Source organism: Panulirus ornatus, chromosome 14, assembly GCF_036320965.1.
Source record: "Panulirus ornatus isolate Po-2019 chromosome 14, ASM3632096v1, whole genome shotgun sequence".
NCBI lineage: Eukaryota > Metazoa > Arthropoda > Malacostraca > Decapoda > Palinuridae > Panulirus > Panulirus ornatus.
The window spans coordinates 43698283-43712854 of NC_092237.1; the positions used below are offsets into that span (position 1 = coordinate 43698283).

Sequence of the window (14572 nt, forward strand, 5' to 3'; positions counted from 1 at the left end):
TTCCGCCACCTGGCCCTGCAGATGATTCCCCCCACCTGGCACTGCATATCCTTTTCTTCCACCTGGCACTGCAGATGCTTCCCTCCATCCATCTGGCACTGCACATCCCTCCCTCCACCTGGCACTGCAGATCCTTTCCTCCCTCCACCTGGCACTGCAGATTCTTCCCTCCATCTACCTGGCACCGCAGATCATTCCCTCCCTCCACCTGGCACTACAGGTCCTTCCATCCCTCCACCTGGCACTGCAGATCCTTCAGTCACTCCACCTGTCACTGCAGACCCTTTTCTCCCTCCACCTGGCACTGCACATCCTTCCCTCCCTCCATCTGGCACTGCAGATCCTTCCCTCCCTCAACCTGGCACTGCAGATCCTTCCTCCCTCCATCTGGCAGTGCACATCCTTCACTCCACCTGTCACTGCAGATCCTTTACTCCCTCCACCTGGCACTGCACATTCCTCCCTCCCTCCACTTGGCACTGCAGATCCTTTCCTCCCTTCACCTGGCACTGCACATCCTTCCCTCCCTCCACCTAGCACTGCAGATCCTTCCCTTCCTCCACTTGGCACTGCACATCCCTCCCTCCACCTGGCACTGCAGATTCTTCCCTCCCTCCACCTGGCACTGCAGATCCTTCCCTCCCTCCACCTGGCACTGCAGATCTTTCCCTCCCTCCACCTGGCACTGCACATCCTTCCCTTCCTCCACTTGGCACTGCACATCCTTTCCTCCCTCCACGTGACACTGGACATCCTTCCATCCACCTGGCACTGCACATCCTTCCCTCCCTCCACCTGACGCTGCACATATTTCCCTCCCTCCACCTGGCACTGCAGATCCTTCCCGCCTTCCACCTGTCACTGGAGATCATTCCCTCCTCCACCTGGCACTGCACATCCTTTCCTCCCTCCACCTGTCACTGCACATCCTTTCCTTCCTCCACCTGGCACTGCACATTCTTTCCTCCCTCCACCTGGCACTGCACACCCTTCCCTTCCTCCAACTGGCACTGCACATCCTTCCCTTCCTCCACCTGACATTGCACGTCCTTCCCTCCCTCCACCTGGCACTGCACATCCTTTCCTCCCTCCATCTGTCACTGCAGATCCTTCCCTCCCTCCACCTGGCACTGCAGATCCTTCCCTCCTTCCTTCTGGCACTGGAGATCATTCCCTCCCTCCACCTGGCACTGCCGATCATTCCCTCCCTCCCCCTAGCACTGCAGAACCTTCCCTCCCTTCACCTGGCACTGCAGATCCTTCCGTCCCTCCACTTGGCACTGCAGATCATTCCCTCCCTCCACCTAGCACTGCAGATCATTCCCTCCCTCCACCTGGCACTGCAGATCATTCCCTCCCTCCACCTGGCACTGCAGATCATTCCTTCCCTCCACCTGGCACTGTAGATCATTCCCTCCCTCCACCTGGCACTGCAGATCATTCCCTCCCTCCACCTGGCACTGCAGATCTTTCACACGCTTTATCCTGAACAGTCTCTCTCTCTCTCTCTCTCTCTCTCTCTCTCTCTCTCTCTCTCTCTCTCTCTCTCTCTCTCTCTAACGTTTATTTCGACAAGATACAGTAGAAAAAGCTTAGCATTCGACAAAAGACAGTAGAAAATGCTTAGTTTACTTCGGCAAAACACAGTAGAAAAAGCTGTTTATTTCGACAGAATACAGTAGAAAAAGCTTGGTTTACTTCGGCAAAATAAGTAGAAAAAGCTGTTTATTTCGACAAAATGCGGTATAAAAAGCTTAGTTTACTTCGGCAAAACACAGTAGAAAAAGCTGTTTATTTCGACAGAATACAGTAGAAAAAGCTTGGTTTACTTCGGCAAAATAAGTAGAAAAAGCTGTTTATTTCGACAAAATGCGGTATAAAAAGCTTAGTTTACCTCGGCAAAATACAGTAGAAAAAGCTGTTTATTTCGACAAAATGCGGTATAAAAAGCTTAGTTTACCTCGGCAAAATACAGTAGAAAAAGCTGTTTATTTCGACAGAATACAGTAGAAGATGCTATTTACTTCGGCAAAATACAATAGAAAAAGCTGTTTATTTGGACAAAATACAGGGGAAAAAGCTTAGTTAAATTCGGCAAAATACAATACTAAAAGCTATTTCGACCAAATACAATTGAATAAGCTTAGTTTACTTCTGCAAGATACAGTAGAAAAAGCTATTTCGACAAAATACAGTAGAAAAAGCTGTTTATTTCGACAAAATGCAGTAGAAAAAGCTGTTTATTTGGACAAAATGCAGTAGAAAAAGTTTATTTCGACAAAATACAGTAGAAAAAGCTGTTTATTTCGACAAAATGCAGTAGAAAAAGTTTATTTCGACAAAATACAGTAGTAAAGCTGTTTATTTCGACAAAATACAGTAAAAAAAGCTGTTTATTTCGGCAAAATACAGTAGATAAAGCTGTTTATTTCGACAGAATACAGTAGAAAAAGCTGTTTATTTCGACAGAATACAGTAGAAAAATCTTAGTGAACTTGTATAGACAAATTACACTGGCCGATGAATTTTGATGGAGAATAACATAACTAAAAACAAAATATGATAAATGAAAGCAATTAGTTTAACAAGATATTTAGTTCCTCATTGAAAAATGAAAACGACGTAAACGTGAATAATAATTAATCCAAGATCTAGAAAACGATGTATGAATTGGAGCAGAGAACGGGAAAAGATGAGTGAAGCAATAAGCAACGAAAGAACAACTTGTTTAGAAAATGAGAAACGCTGACATGATGTTAGGATCGCATTGAAGACAGATGAGAGATTACGAAGTGTTTGCAACAGAATCCAGAGTACATGGTACAGAATCCAGAGTACATGGTACAGAATCCAAAGTACATGCAACAGAATCCAAAGTACATGCAACAGAATCCAAAGTACATGGAACAGAATCCAAAGTACATGGTACAGAATTCAGAAGTATGATTATGCAACTGCCGACATGACGCAGTCACAATAGCATACCCCAAGTCATGGCCATCTGGTACGAAAGGGAAGAAAACGTGCACAAGAACAGACGGTGGGAATTAATCCCAGCTCCTTGGGTGTATGTTAACCAGACACTGGAAGGTGGAAAGGTTACAGGAAGAGGGAAAGACAGACGATAGAAGTCGACACTTTGGCAATGTTTGGGAAGAATTGAGGAACCATGAGGCAGTCGTCATGTGGTTGGTTTCCACACACAAACTATGGGAAGCAGCTGCCCACCGCACGCTATAGGTCGACTCGTAAGGACTAGGAATGCGTGTAGACGGATCAGGGGAGCAGTGGCGAAAATGATACATGTAAACTAGGGAGAAGGAAAGAATATCAAGGTAGAGGCAAAAAGGATTGGTCGAAGGGAAGTGATAGCAGGAGAGCTTACCAGGCAGAAGGCTTCTGGTTCCACTCCGGCTGAAATAGAAGATGAAGTACAGCCACCTCACACCTCAGTACTGAAGTAAGTCAGTAGGGAATAACTGCTAACATGATAGATTATTTGCAGTATCTTTGCAACCCCCCCCCCCTCCTCAGCTTTTGGGAAGCAGGTTTTGCCACGTTCATTACGCGCGGTGTCCGAGATAGTGATGGATGTGGTCATTCATGTCCAAGATATTTGCGATGGTGAAGGGTTGAGTTGTATTGTTTTCGAATCTTAACAGTAGGGAAGAGATGAAGGTGTCAACTGTTAAATTGTTAAATGCAACTAGATTACTGCTTTCATATCCTATGATGTTGCACATGTCCAAATTGATCTGAGGAAATATGTTCAGTGTGAGAAAAAGACTTACTGGAGTCAGGTGGGGGAAAGGGGACAGTGAGTTGTATGCAGAGCGGAATCTAAGTAAACAAAGCGATGTCTGTGGAAAATTTGAAATCGACCATAGGAAAACATGTAAGATGTTCATCGATCAATATCGGTCAGTATTGAGCATAAAGAGATAGATGACAGTGTTTAATCACTACTATGAGAATACCATGACAGATACCGAGATTTGAGACATCAACATAAGACCTCAGCAGCACTAGGAAGGTCTAGGGTATGAGCATTTTCCTTCATTATGTGAGAACAGCAACACAAGTGATGCTGTAGATGAGACAAAACCTCGGAGACACTGGCACGGTAAAGACTCACTTCAAATGACGTCGAGCGGATCATCAGTTCAGGAAAGAGGTTCGAAGTTCGAAGCTTGTATCGAAACCGTTCAGACCAGTTAACTTGATATCATACGAATTAGACGTATTTGAAAGTGTTGAAACACACACATGGAATATTTCATTTATTGATTATTGTAAACGAAGTCCACCATGGATCTTTACCGCGTTAATGATAAACTTCTACTCTGTTACAAAAGACGTTCATGAAACATTAATTCGAAAGGGAAGAATGGATACATTTCTCTGTACTTTGTGAAGTCATTCGTAAAATTGCAAAATTCTTAGGAAAAAAAAATGGTGAAACGAAACCTATACGGCAAATTGAGAAAATGGATCAAGGAAATTCTGTCTGAAGATTCAAAGTGTGAAAAAAATGGAACTTTTACGAAAGTTTTTTTTTTTTTTTCTCAAGTATACCACAGGGAACTGTACTGACTGCGCCTCTGTTTACAGTAAATGACATTATTTATATATAGTGATGTGAGAACTGACGGTGACAGTAGAGTCAATAGTCTTGACACAGGACACTAGAGGTAATGAAATGAGAGGATCAGAAAAAAAAAAAAACTAGCACAATGATCTAGATGAACACTATACGGGAAGAGAAACGGAACGTAATGGAATGGAATGATAAATTTGAACTTGTAGACGACGGAATGGTCAACTGTATAAGGTGACAACCTACAGAGGACGGACAGAGATGGTGAAGCAAACATGAGAAACCTGAGGAAGTCAACACGAACGAGGTATGTGAATTAAAAGATAATAATGATAAGAAATAATGATCGAGCCAGTTAATAAGAAAATAATGAAAACTTTCATTGCAATAGACATAAAAGATGATGATGATAACAAATAATGATCGAGCCAATTAATAAGAAGATAATGAGAACTTTCATTGCAATAGACATAAAAGATGATGATGATAACAAATAATGATCGAGCCAATTAATAAGAAGATAATGAGAACTTTCATTGCGATAGACAGAAAGCAAATGATGAGAACCTTCCATTTGTCCATTTGGTTACCTACCAAATACACTAGGAGAATTTAAAAACGTTTTACGAGTAGAATCGTCTGGATGGAACGCCTGACATTACCCTCAAAGACTAAAAGAACAATAACTGTACATATGGTGATATGTGCCGACAGATAGAGAGACTGGTAACAAGTGACGTAGACTTAAAACTCTCTTACATGGGAAGGAACTGTGGTTAACTCTACACTTACACCTGAGGATATATTGGAAAGACACAGAATAAAAATACATGAAGTGCAAAGGTGGAGAGACTTTACGTTACTCTTAAGAGTGAGATACGTCACTAATTTGGAGTGCAAATGAAAATGTTCAAAAGAAAAACGATGACTGGGCGAAGACAGTACCAGATCAAATCGAAAAATCGCTTTAGGCCAGACTCTCGAAGCAGAATACACCTTCTTAGATAAGAAAGTAAGATCCGTGGTAAGAGCTACTCCTGCGGAAGGGAAAATTTGGTCGTTATTGTCTGATGGTGCTGGTTACCCATTTTCCCTTCCAGAACACCCCCCCCCCCCCCCCCCCCCGCCACCAGCTCCTTCCCTTCCAGCATCGTCTCCCCTGCCACTAACACCTTCCCTTCCTGGAGCGTCTTTCCAGCCACCAGCACCTTCCCTTCCAGCAGTGTCTCCCCTACCACCAGCACCTTCCCTTCCAGCAGTGTCTCCCCTGCCACTAACCTGGTCCTTCCCTGGGAAGGCTCACACTATCAGCGACACATGAACCGGGAAACGATCCTGTCCTGGGTTGGTTCACACCTTGAGGACAGTGGTACGTGACCAGGTGAGGCGGTCCCGCCCTTGGGAAGGTCCACAGTCCGTGTGTAGCGACACATGTGGTGTATTCCTGGACCGGTGGACCACACCGTCAGCCGACTTTCATCCCCCAGACCTACCAGAGTCAAGGCTAGTCTGACCCCCCTACATACTGGGTCAAAAGCTGCGACTCTCCGTCAACATAGCTGGCCCCAGTCTGCCTCAAACCCGTCAGACGCAGAGATACATTACAGATGTTGTGTGAAAAAACATGATACTGTACCTGTATTATGAAGTTGTTGTAATGGTGGCAGTTTAGACGAGGTAATACAGCAGCCGACGTTTTATGTGGTGGGTGCCCGCCCGGGCGAGAGGGTGGGAGGGAGTCACAGTCAGTCTGGTGGTGGCGGTCGCGAATGTACCACCACCCGTGTGTGGCTCCGGAGCTCCTGCCCCGACCCACAGGTGAGGGACTACAGCCCACGCCCCTCACACACTCACACTCACACCCAGACACACCCACTCACATACGCCCTCCCTACCTCGACTCTTAAGACACTCACCACACTTGATCACATCTTGCTGGAATCATTGTAAACATTACAATAAATGTGCAGATAAGCCGAGTCTTGGTTATGCAAATGCGCAGATAAGACAGGAAGTGGGTTGTTTTATTTACGGTGCAGTGAAATGTTACTCTGGAAATGATCAATGTTTTTCACTGTTCCAGATGGCAAGAGCGCAATGGATACTATGTTCAAGTGAAGTGAGGGAAACGTGTGTGTAAGGCAGACTGACGCGCGGTACCTACAGGTGTTGGGGGAACTCCTGGAGTGGCCGTAGTGGAGAGGGAGACCTAGTGATGCTCGCCAACATCGCTACGGTGACCACCAGTGAGGTCAGTAGTGGCCAGGCTGCTCCCCTCCGCCACCAGGGGTCGCTGGACACTAACAACAACAGTGACCGTGGTCACTGTGACAACCACGTTGAGTGTGGTGATCACAAACACAGCAGTGATGGTGAGGAGGAGGAGGAGGAGGTGGGTGGCGACGGCCGACGCCGTGGGGGTCGCGGCAACATGTCAGCCGCCTCGGGCGCTAAGTACCAGCTACGTCCACGGTCAGTGCAGGCGCGTCGGGGCTCCGAGACCGAGTGGAGTGTTCAGAGTCCGATGAGACGCAAGCCGCGGCCGCCCCCACTCTCCAGGTACCGCAGGAAGACGGCCAACGCCCGAGAGAGGTACCGCATGCGGCAGATCAACTCGGCCTTCGAGAGCCTGCGGGGGGTGTTGCCGGCGTGGGTGTGCAGTCGTCGCGCCGCCTCGCACATGACCAAGATCACCACCCTGAGGCTGGCCTCCGCTTACATCAGCTCACTCCAGGACATCCTGGACGGTAAGGCCCACCAAGACACTCGCTCCTGGGTGCTCTCCAGCCTCCTGCCGGACGTCCCCAGCAATAAACACCGACTCCAGTCCCACGTCAATCACACCCACGGCAAGACTCAGGCCACAGTCCCCGCCTCCGCTGACGCAGGACACGAACTGGCCTCTCTCCTCGGTGGGGCCATCGACACTCAAATCCCCGAGGACAACATGGGGTCGTTTTTCTACCTGACGACCATGCCAGAGGGGGAGGGCACGACCCTGCTCCTAGGGTGTGAGCCGCCACGCAGCTGGAAGGCTCATCACCCACCCCTGCTCACCTGACCACCGCTGGCACAGACCGGCCCAGACACCCCGTACCTATACCCAGCATATCTTGATCTGCCATATTCCGGATTTACGTAGATGTTTACATTGGTTCATGTTCCCTGTTTATGTTCATTCTGTTGCCTCTCTCCTTGTCTTCCTCAGCAATACTGTTACAAATTGTTGTACGAATAATGAGAACATGAATGTTGATCATTAAGATTCATTAGATGGACAGTGAACAGCAACATTGATGGCTCTCCCCACGTGCACTGCAGCAGTGGTGGCTCTCCCCACGTGCACTACAAATGATGACTCACCCCAGGTGTACTGCAACAGTGATGGTTCATCCCAGGTGTACTGCAACATTGATGGTTCATCCCAGGTGTACTGCAACAGTGATGGTTCATCCCAGGTGTACTGCAACAGTGATGGTTCATCCCAGGTGTACTGCAACATTGATGGTTCATCCCAGGTGTACTGCAACAGTGATGGTTCATCCCAGGTGTACTGCAACAGTGATGGTTCATCCCAGGTGTACTGCAACAGTGATGGTTCATCCCAGGTGTACTGCAACAGTGATGGTTCATCCCAGGTGTACTGCAACATTGATGGTTCATCCCAGGTGTACTGCAACAGTGATGGTTCATCCCAGGTGTACTGCAACAGTGATGGTTCATCCCAGGTGTACTGCAACAGTGATGGTTCATCCCAGGTGTACTGCAACAGTGATGGTTCATCCCAGGTGTACTGCAACATTGATGGTTCATCCCAGGTGTACTGCAACAGTGATGGTTCATCCCAGGTGTACTGCAACAGTGATGGTTCATCCCAGGTGTACTGCAACATTGATGGTTCATCCCAGGTGTACTGCAACAGTGATGGTTCATCCCAGGTGTACTGCAACAGTGATGGTTCATCCCAGGTGTACTGCAACAGTGATGGCTCATCTCAGATGTACTACAACAGTGGTGCTTCATCCCAGGTGTACTGCAACAGTGATAGCTCATCCCAGGTGTACTGCAACAGTGTAGGCTCACCCCAGGTGTACTGCAAGTGGTGGCTTATCACAGGTGTACTACAACAGTAGTGGCTCACCCTAGGTGTACTGCAACAGTGGTGGCTCACCCCAGCTGTACTACAACGGTGGTACCTCATCCCAGGTGTACTGCAACAGTGATGGTTCATCCCAGGTGTACTGCAACAGTGATGGTTCATCCCAGGTGTACTGCAACAGTGATGGCTCATCTCAGATGTACTACAACAGTGGTGCTTCATCCCAGGTGTACTGCAACAGTGATAGCTCATCCCAGGTGTACTGCAACAGTGTAGGCTCACCCCAGGTGTACTGCAAGTGGTGGCTTATCACAGGTGTACTACAACAGTAGTGGCTCACCCTAGGTGTACTGCAACAGTGGTGGCTCACCCCAGCTGTACTACAACGGTGGTACCTCATCCCAGGTGTACTGCAACAGTGATGGCTCACCCCAGGTGTACTGCAAGTGGTGGCTTATCACAGGTGTACTACAACAGTAGTGGCTCACCCTAGGTTTACTGCAACAGTGGTGGCTCACCCCAGGTGTAAAGCGACATTTATGGCTCACTCCAGGTGTACTGCAACAGTGATGGCTCTCCCCACATGCACTGCAGCAGTGGTGGCTCTCCCCACGTGCACCACAACTGATGGCTCACCCCATGTGTACTGCAACAGTGGTGGCTCACCCTAGGTGTACTGCAACAGTGGTGGCTCACCCCAGGTGTACTGCCACAGTTATGGCTCACTCCAGGTGTACTGCAACAGTGATGGCTCTCCCCACGTGCACTGCAGCAGTGGTGGCTCACCCCAGGTGTACTGCAACAGTGATGGCTCTCCCCACGTGCACTGCAGCAGTGGTGGCTCACCCCAGGTGTACTGCAACAGTGATGGCTCTCCCCACGTGCACTGCAGCAATGGTGGCCCTCACGTGCACTACAACTGATAGCTCACCCCAGGTGTACTGCAAAAGTGGTGGCTCACCCCAGGTGTACTGCCACAGTGTTGGCTCACCACAGGTGTACTCCCTTAGTGGTGGCTCACCCTAGGTGTACTGCAACATTGGTGGCTCAGCCCAGGTGTACTGCCACAGTGGTGGCTCATCCCAGGTGTACTGCCACAGAGAATGCTCACCCCAGGTGTACTACAGCATTGGTGGCTCACCCCAGGTGTACTGCAACACTGATGGTTCACCCCAGGTGTACTACAACAGTGGTGGCGCACCCCAGGTGTACTACAATAGCGGTGGCTCACCCCAGGTGTACTGCGACATCGATGGCTCATCCCAGCTGTACTACAAAAGTGGTGCCTCAACCCAGGTGTACTGCACCAGTGATGGTTCACCCCAAGTGTACTGCACCAGTGATGGCTCACCCCAGGTGTACTGTAACAGTGATGGATCACCCCAGGTGTACTGCAACAGTGATGGCTCATCCCAGGTGTACTGCAACAGTGATGGCTCACCCCAGGTGTACTGCAACAGTGATGGCTCACTCCAGGTGTACTGCAATAGTGGTGGCTCACACCAGATGTAGTGCAACGTTGATGACACCCCAGGTGTACTGCAAAAGTGATGGCTCACCCCAGATGTACTGCACCAGTGATGGCTCACCCCAGGTGTACTACAACATTAATGGCTCACACCAGGTGCACTGCAATAGGGAATGCTCACCCCAGGTGTACTGCAACAGTGATGGCTCACCCCATGTGTACTACAACAGTGAAGGCTCTTCCCAATTGTAGTGCAGCAGTGATGGTTCATCACAGATGTACTACATCAGTAGTGGCTCACCCCAGATGTACTGCAACAGTGATGGCTCACCCCAGGTGTACTGCAACAGTGATGGCTCACTCCATGTGTACTACAACAGTGATGGCTCTCCCTAGGTGTACTGCAGCAGTGATGGCTCACCCCAGGTGTACTACAACATTGGTGACTCTCAATAGGTGCACTGCAACAGTGATAGCTCTCCCAGGGTGCACTGCAACTGTGATGGCTCATCCCAGGTGTACTACAACAGAGGTTGCTCTCCCCAGGTGTACAACAGCGATGGTTCACCCCAGGTGTACTACAACAGTGATGGCTCACCCCAGGTGTACTGCAACAGTGATGGCTCATCCCAGGTGCACTGCAACTGTGGTGGCTCACCCCAGGTGTACTGCAACTGTGGTGGCTCACCCCAGGTGTACTGCAGCAATGATGGCTCTCCCCAGGTGTACAACAGTAGGGATGGCTCACCCCAGACGTAGAGCAACAGTAATGGCTAACCCCAGGTGTACTGCAGTTGATGGCTCACCCCAGATGTACTGCAACAGTGATGGCTCACCACAGGTGTACTGCAACAGTGATGGCTCACCCCATGTGTGCTGCAGCAGTGTGGTTCACCCCAGGTGTACTGCAACAATGGTGGTTCACCCCAGGTGTACTACAACAGTAGTGGCTCACACCAGGTGTAATGCAACAGATATGGCTCACCCCTGGTGTACTAAAAAAGTGATGGTTCACCCAGGTGTACTGCAACAGTGGTGGTTCACCCCAGGTGTACTGAAACAGTGGCGGCTCACCCCAGGTGTGCTGTAGCAATGGCAGCACACCCCAGGTGTGCTGCAACAATGATGGCTCACCCGAGGTGTGCTACAACGTTAATGGCTCTCCAGGTGTAATACAACAGAGATGCCAGGTGTACAGCAACAGTGGCAGCTCTCCCCAGGTGTACTACAGGTGATGGCTCACCCAGGTGCACAGCAACATTGGTGGCTCACCCCAGCTGTACTGCAACAGTGGAGGCTCATCCCAGATATACAGCAACAGTGGTAGCTCACCCCAGGTATACAGCAACAGTGGTGGCTCACCCCAAGTGTAATACAACAGTGATGGCTCACCCCAGGTGTACTACAGTGGTGGCTCATCCCAGGTATACTACAACAGTGGTGGCTCACCCCAGGTGTACTGCAACGGTGGCGGTTCACCCTAGGTGTACAGCAACAGTGGTGGCTCACCCCAGGTGTACTATAACAGTGGTGGTTCACCTTAGGTGTACAGCAGCAGTGGTGGCTCACCCCAGGTGTACTACAACAGTGGCAGCTCACCCCAGGTGTACTACAACAGTGATGGCTCGCCCCAGGTGTACTATAACAGCCGAGGCTCACCCCATGTGTACTGCAACAGTGGCGGCTCACATCAGGTGTACTGCAACAGTGGCGGCTCACCCCAGGTGTACTGCCACAGTCGTGGTTCACCCCAGGTGTACTGCAACAGTGACGGCTCACCCCAGGTGTACTCTAAATGTGATGGCTCAACCCAGGTGTACAGCAACAGTGGCGGCTCACCTCAGGTGTACTTCAGCAGTATCCGCTCACCCCAGGTGTACTGCAACAGTGATGGTTCACCCCAGGTGTACTACAATTGTGGCGGCTCACCCCAGGTGTACTGCAACAGTGGCGGCTCACCCCAGGTGCACTGCAACAGTGATGTGTCACCCCAGGTGCACCGCAACAGTGATGGCTCACCCCAGGAGTACTGCAACAGTGATAGTTCACCTCGTGTACTGCAGCAGTGATGGCTCACCCCAGTTGTACTACAACAGTGGCAGCTCACCCCAGGTGTTCTACAATAGTGGTGGCTCACCCAAGGTGTACTACAACGGTGATGGCTCATCCTAGGTGTACTACAACAATGGAGGCTCACGCTAGGTGTACTGCAGCTGATGGCTCTCCCCAAGTGTACTGCAACAGTGATGGCTCACCCCAGGTGCAGTACAACAGTGATGGTTCATCCCAGGTGTACTGCAACAGTGATGGCTCACCCAAGGTGCAGTACAACAGTGATGGTTCATCCCAGGTGTACTGCAACAGTGCTGGCTGACCCCAGGTATACTGCAACAGTGATGGCTCACCCCAGGTGTACTGCAACAGTGATGGCGCGCGCCAGGTGTACTGCAACTGTGGTGGTTCACCCCAGGTGTACTGCAACAATGATGGTTCACCCCAGGTGTACTGCAACAGTGATGGCTCACCCCAGGTGTACTGCAACAGAAATGGCTCACCCCAGGTGTACTGCAACAGAAGCGGCTCGCCTCAGGTGTACTGCAACAGTAGCGGCTCGCCTCAGGTGTACTGCAACAGTGGTGGTTCACCTCAGGTGTACTACAACAGCGTAGGCTCACTCCAGGTGTATTGCAGTAGTGGTTGCTCACCTTAGGTGTACTTCAACAGTAGTGGTTCACCCCAGGTGTACTACAACAGGGGAGGCTCACTCCAGGTGTACTGCAACAGTGGTGGTTCACCCCAGGTGTACTGTAACAGTGGCGGCTCCCTCAAGTGTACTGCAACAGTGGTGGTTCACCCCAGGTGTACTGCAACTGTGGTGGTTCACCCCAGGAGTGCTGTAACAGTGGTGGTTCACCCCAGGTGTACTGCTCCATTGGTGGTTCACCCCAGGTGTACTGCACCAGTGGTGTGTTCACCCCAGGTGTACTGCACCAGTGGTGGTTCACCCAAGGTGTACTGTACCAGTGGTGGTTCGCCCCAGGTGTACTGCTCCATTGGTGGTTCACCCAAGGTGTACTGTACCAGTGGTGGTTCGCCCCAGGTGTACTGCACCAGTGGTGGTTCACCCAAGGTGTACTGTACCAGTGGTGGTTCGCCCCAGGTGTACTGCACCAGTGGTGGTTCACCCCAGGTGTACTGCACCAGTGGTGGTTCACCCCAGGTGTACTGCATCAGTGATGGTTCACCCCAGGTGTACTACAACAGAGTATGTTCACCCCAGGTGTGCTACAGTAGCGTTTGCTCACCTCAGGTGTACTGCAACAGTGGTGGTTTACCCCAGGTGTACTACAACAGGGGAGGTTCACCCCAGGTGTACTGCACCAGTTCTGGTTCATCCCAGGTGTACTGCAACAGTGGGGTTCATCCCAGGTGTACTGTATCAGTGGTGGTTCACCCCAGGAGTACTGTACCAGTTCTGGTTCACCCCAGGTGTACTGCACCAGTTCTGGTTCACCCCAGGTGTACTGTAACAGTGGCGGCTCACCCCAGGTGTACTACAACAGAGTAGGCTCACCCCAGGTGTACTGCAGTAGTGTTTGCTCACATCAGGTGTATTGCAACAGTGGTGGTTCACCCCAGGTGTCCTACAACAGGGGAGGCTCACCCCAGGTGTACTGCAACAGTGGCGGCTCATCCCAGGTGTACTGTAACAGTGATGGCTCACCCCAGGTGTACTGCAACACTGGCGACGCACCTCAGATGTACTGCCACAGTAGTAGTTCACCCCAGGTGTACTACAACAGCTGAGGCTCCCTCCAGGTGTACTGCAACAGTGGCGGCTTATCCCAGGTGTGTTGCACCACTGGTGGTTCACCCCAGGTGTACTGAATCAGTGGTGGTTCACCCCAGGTGTACTGAATCAGTGGTGGTTCACCCCAGGTGTATTGCACCAGTGGTGGTTCACCCCAGGTGTACTGAATCAGTGGTGGTTCACCCCAGGTGTACTGCACCAGTGGTGGTTCACCCCAGGTGTATTGCACCAGTGGTGGTTCACCCCAGGTGTACTGCACCAGTGGTGCTTCACCCCAGGTGTACTGTGATAGGATATGTCGCCATGAGTGCACCCCATCGTACTGTGTTGTACATGTTGAATGTTAGATTTTGATGTTGGGTTATTGAACATCTTTTTTTTAAGTTTGTGTGTAAATATATTGGACAATACCTTTTCTGTGTTTGCATTCATCCTCATAGTATTAGGTGTGTATGATGACTTCTTGTAAGGGATGATTTACATTCTTGCCAAGAATATACGAATTATGTTCGTCTAGACTGTCTCGAAGTTCTTTTTCTGCTCATAAAATCCCCAAGACGCTATGTTACCTCAGTAAGCCGTGGGTATGGTCGATGG

The 14572-nt window shown here is 50.0% G+C and overlaps 1 protein-coding gene across 1 annotated transcript; it reads left to right on the forward strand.

The window, feature by feature from the left end:
- The first annotated feature begins 6325 nt into the window (after window positions 1–6325).
- On the forward strand, window positions 6326–8095 carry LOC139753090 (uncharacterized). Its single transcript, XM_071669176.1, has 2 exons — window positions 6326–6415; window positions 6681–8095. The coding sequence occupies exon 2, from the start codon at window positions 6813–6815 to the stop codon at window positions 7656–7658; it is 846 nt and encodes a 281-aa protein (XP_071525277.1). The 5' UTR covers window positions 6326–6415; window positions 6681–6812; the 3' UTR covers window positions 7659–8095.
- The last annotated feature ends 6477 nt before the right edge of the window (window positions 8096–14572 follow it).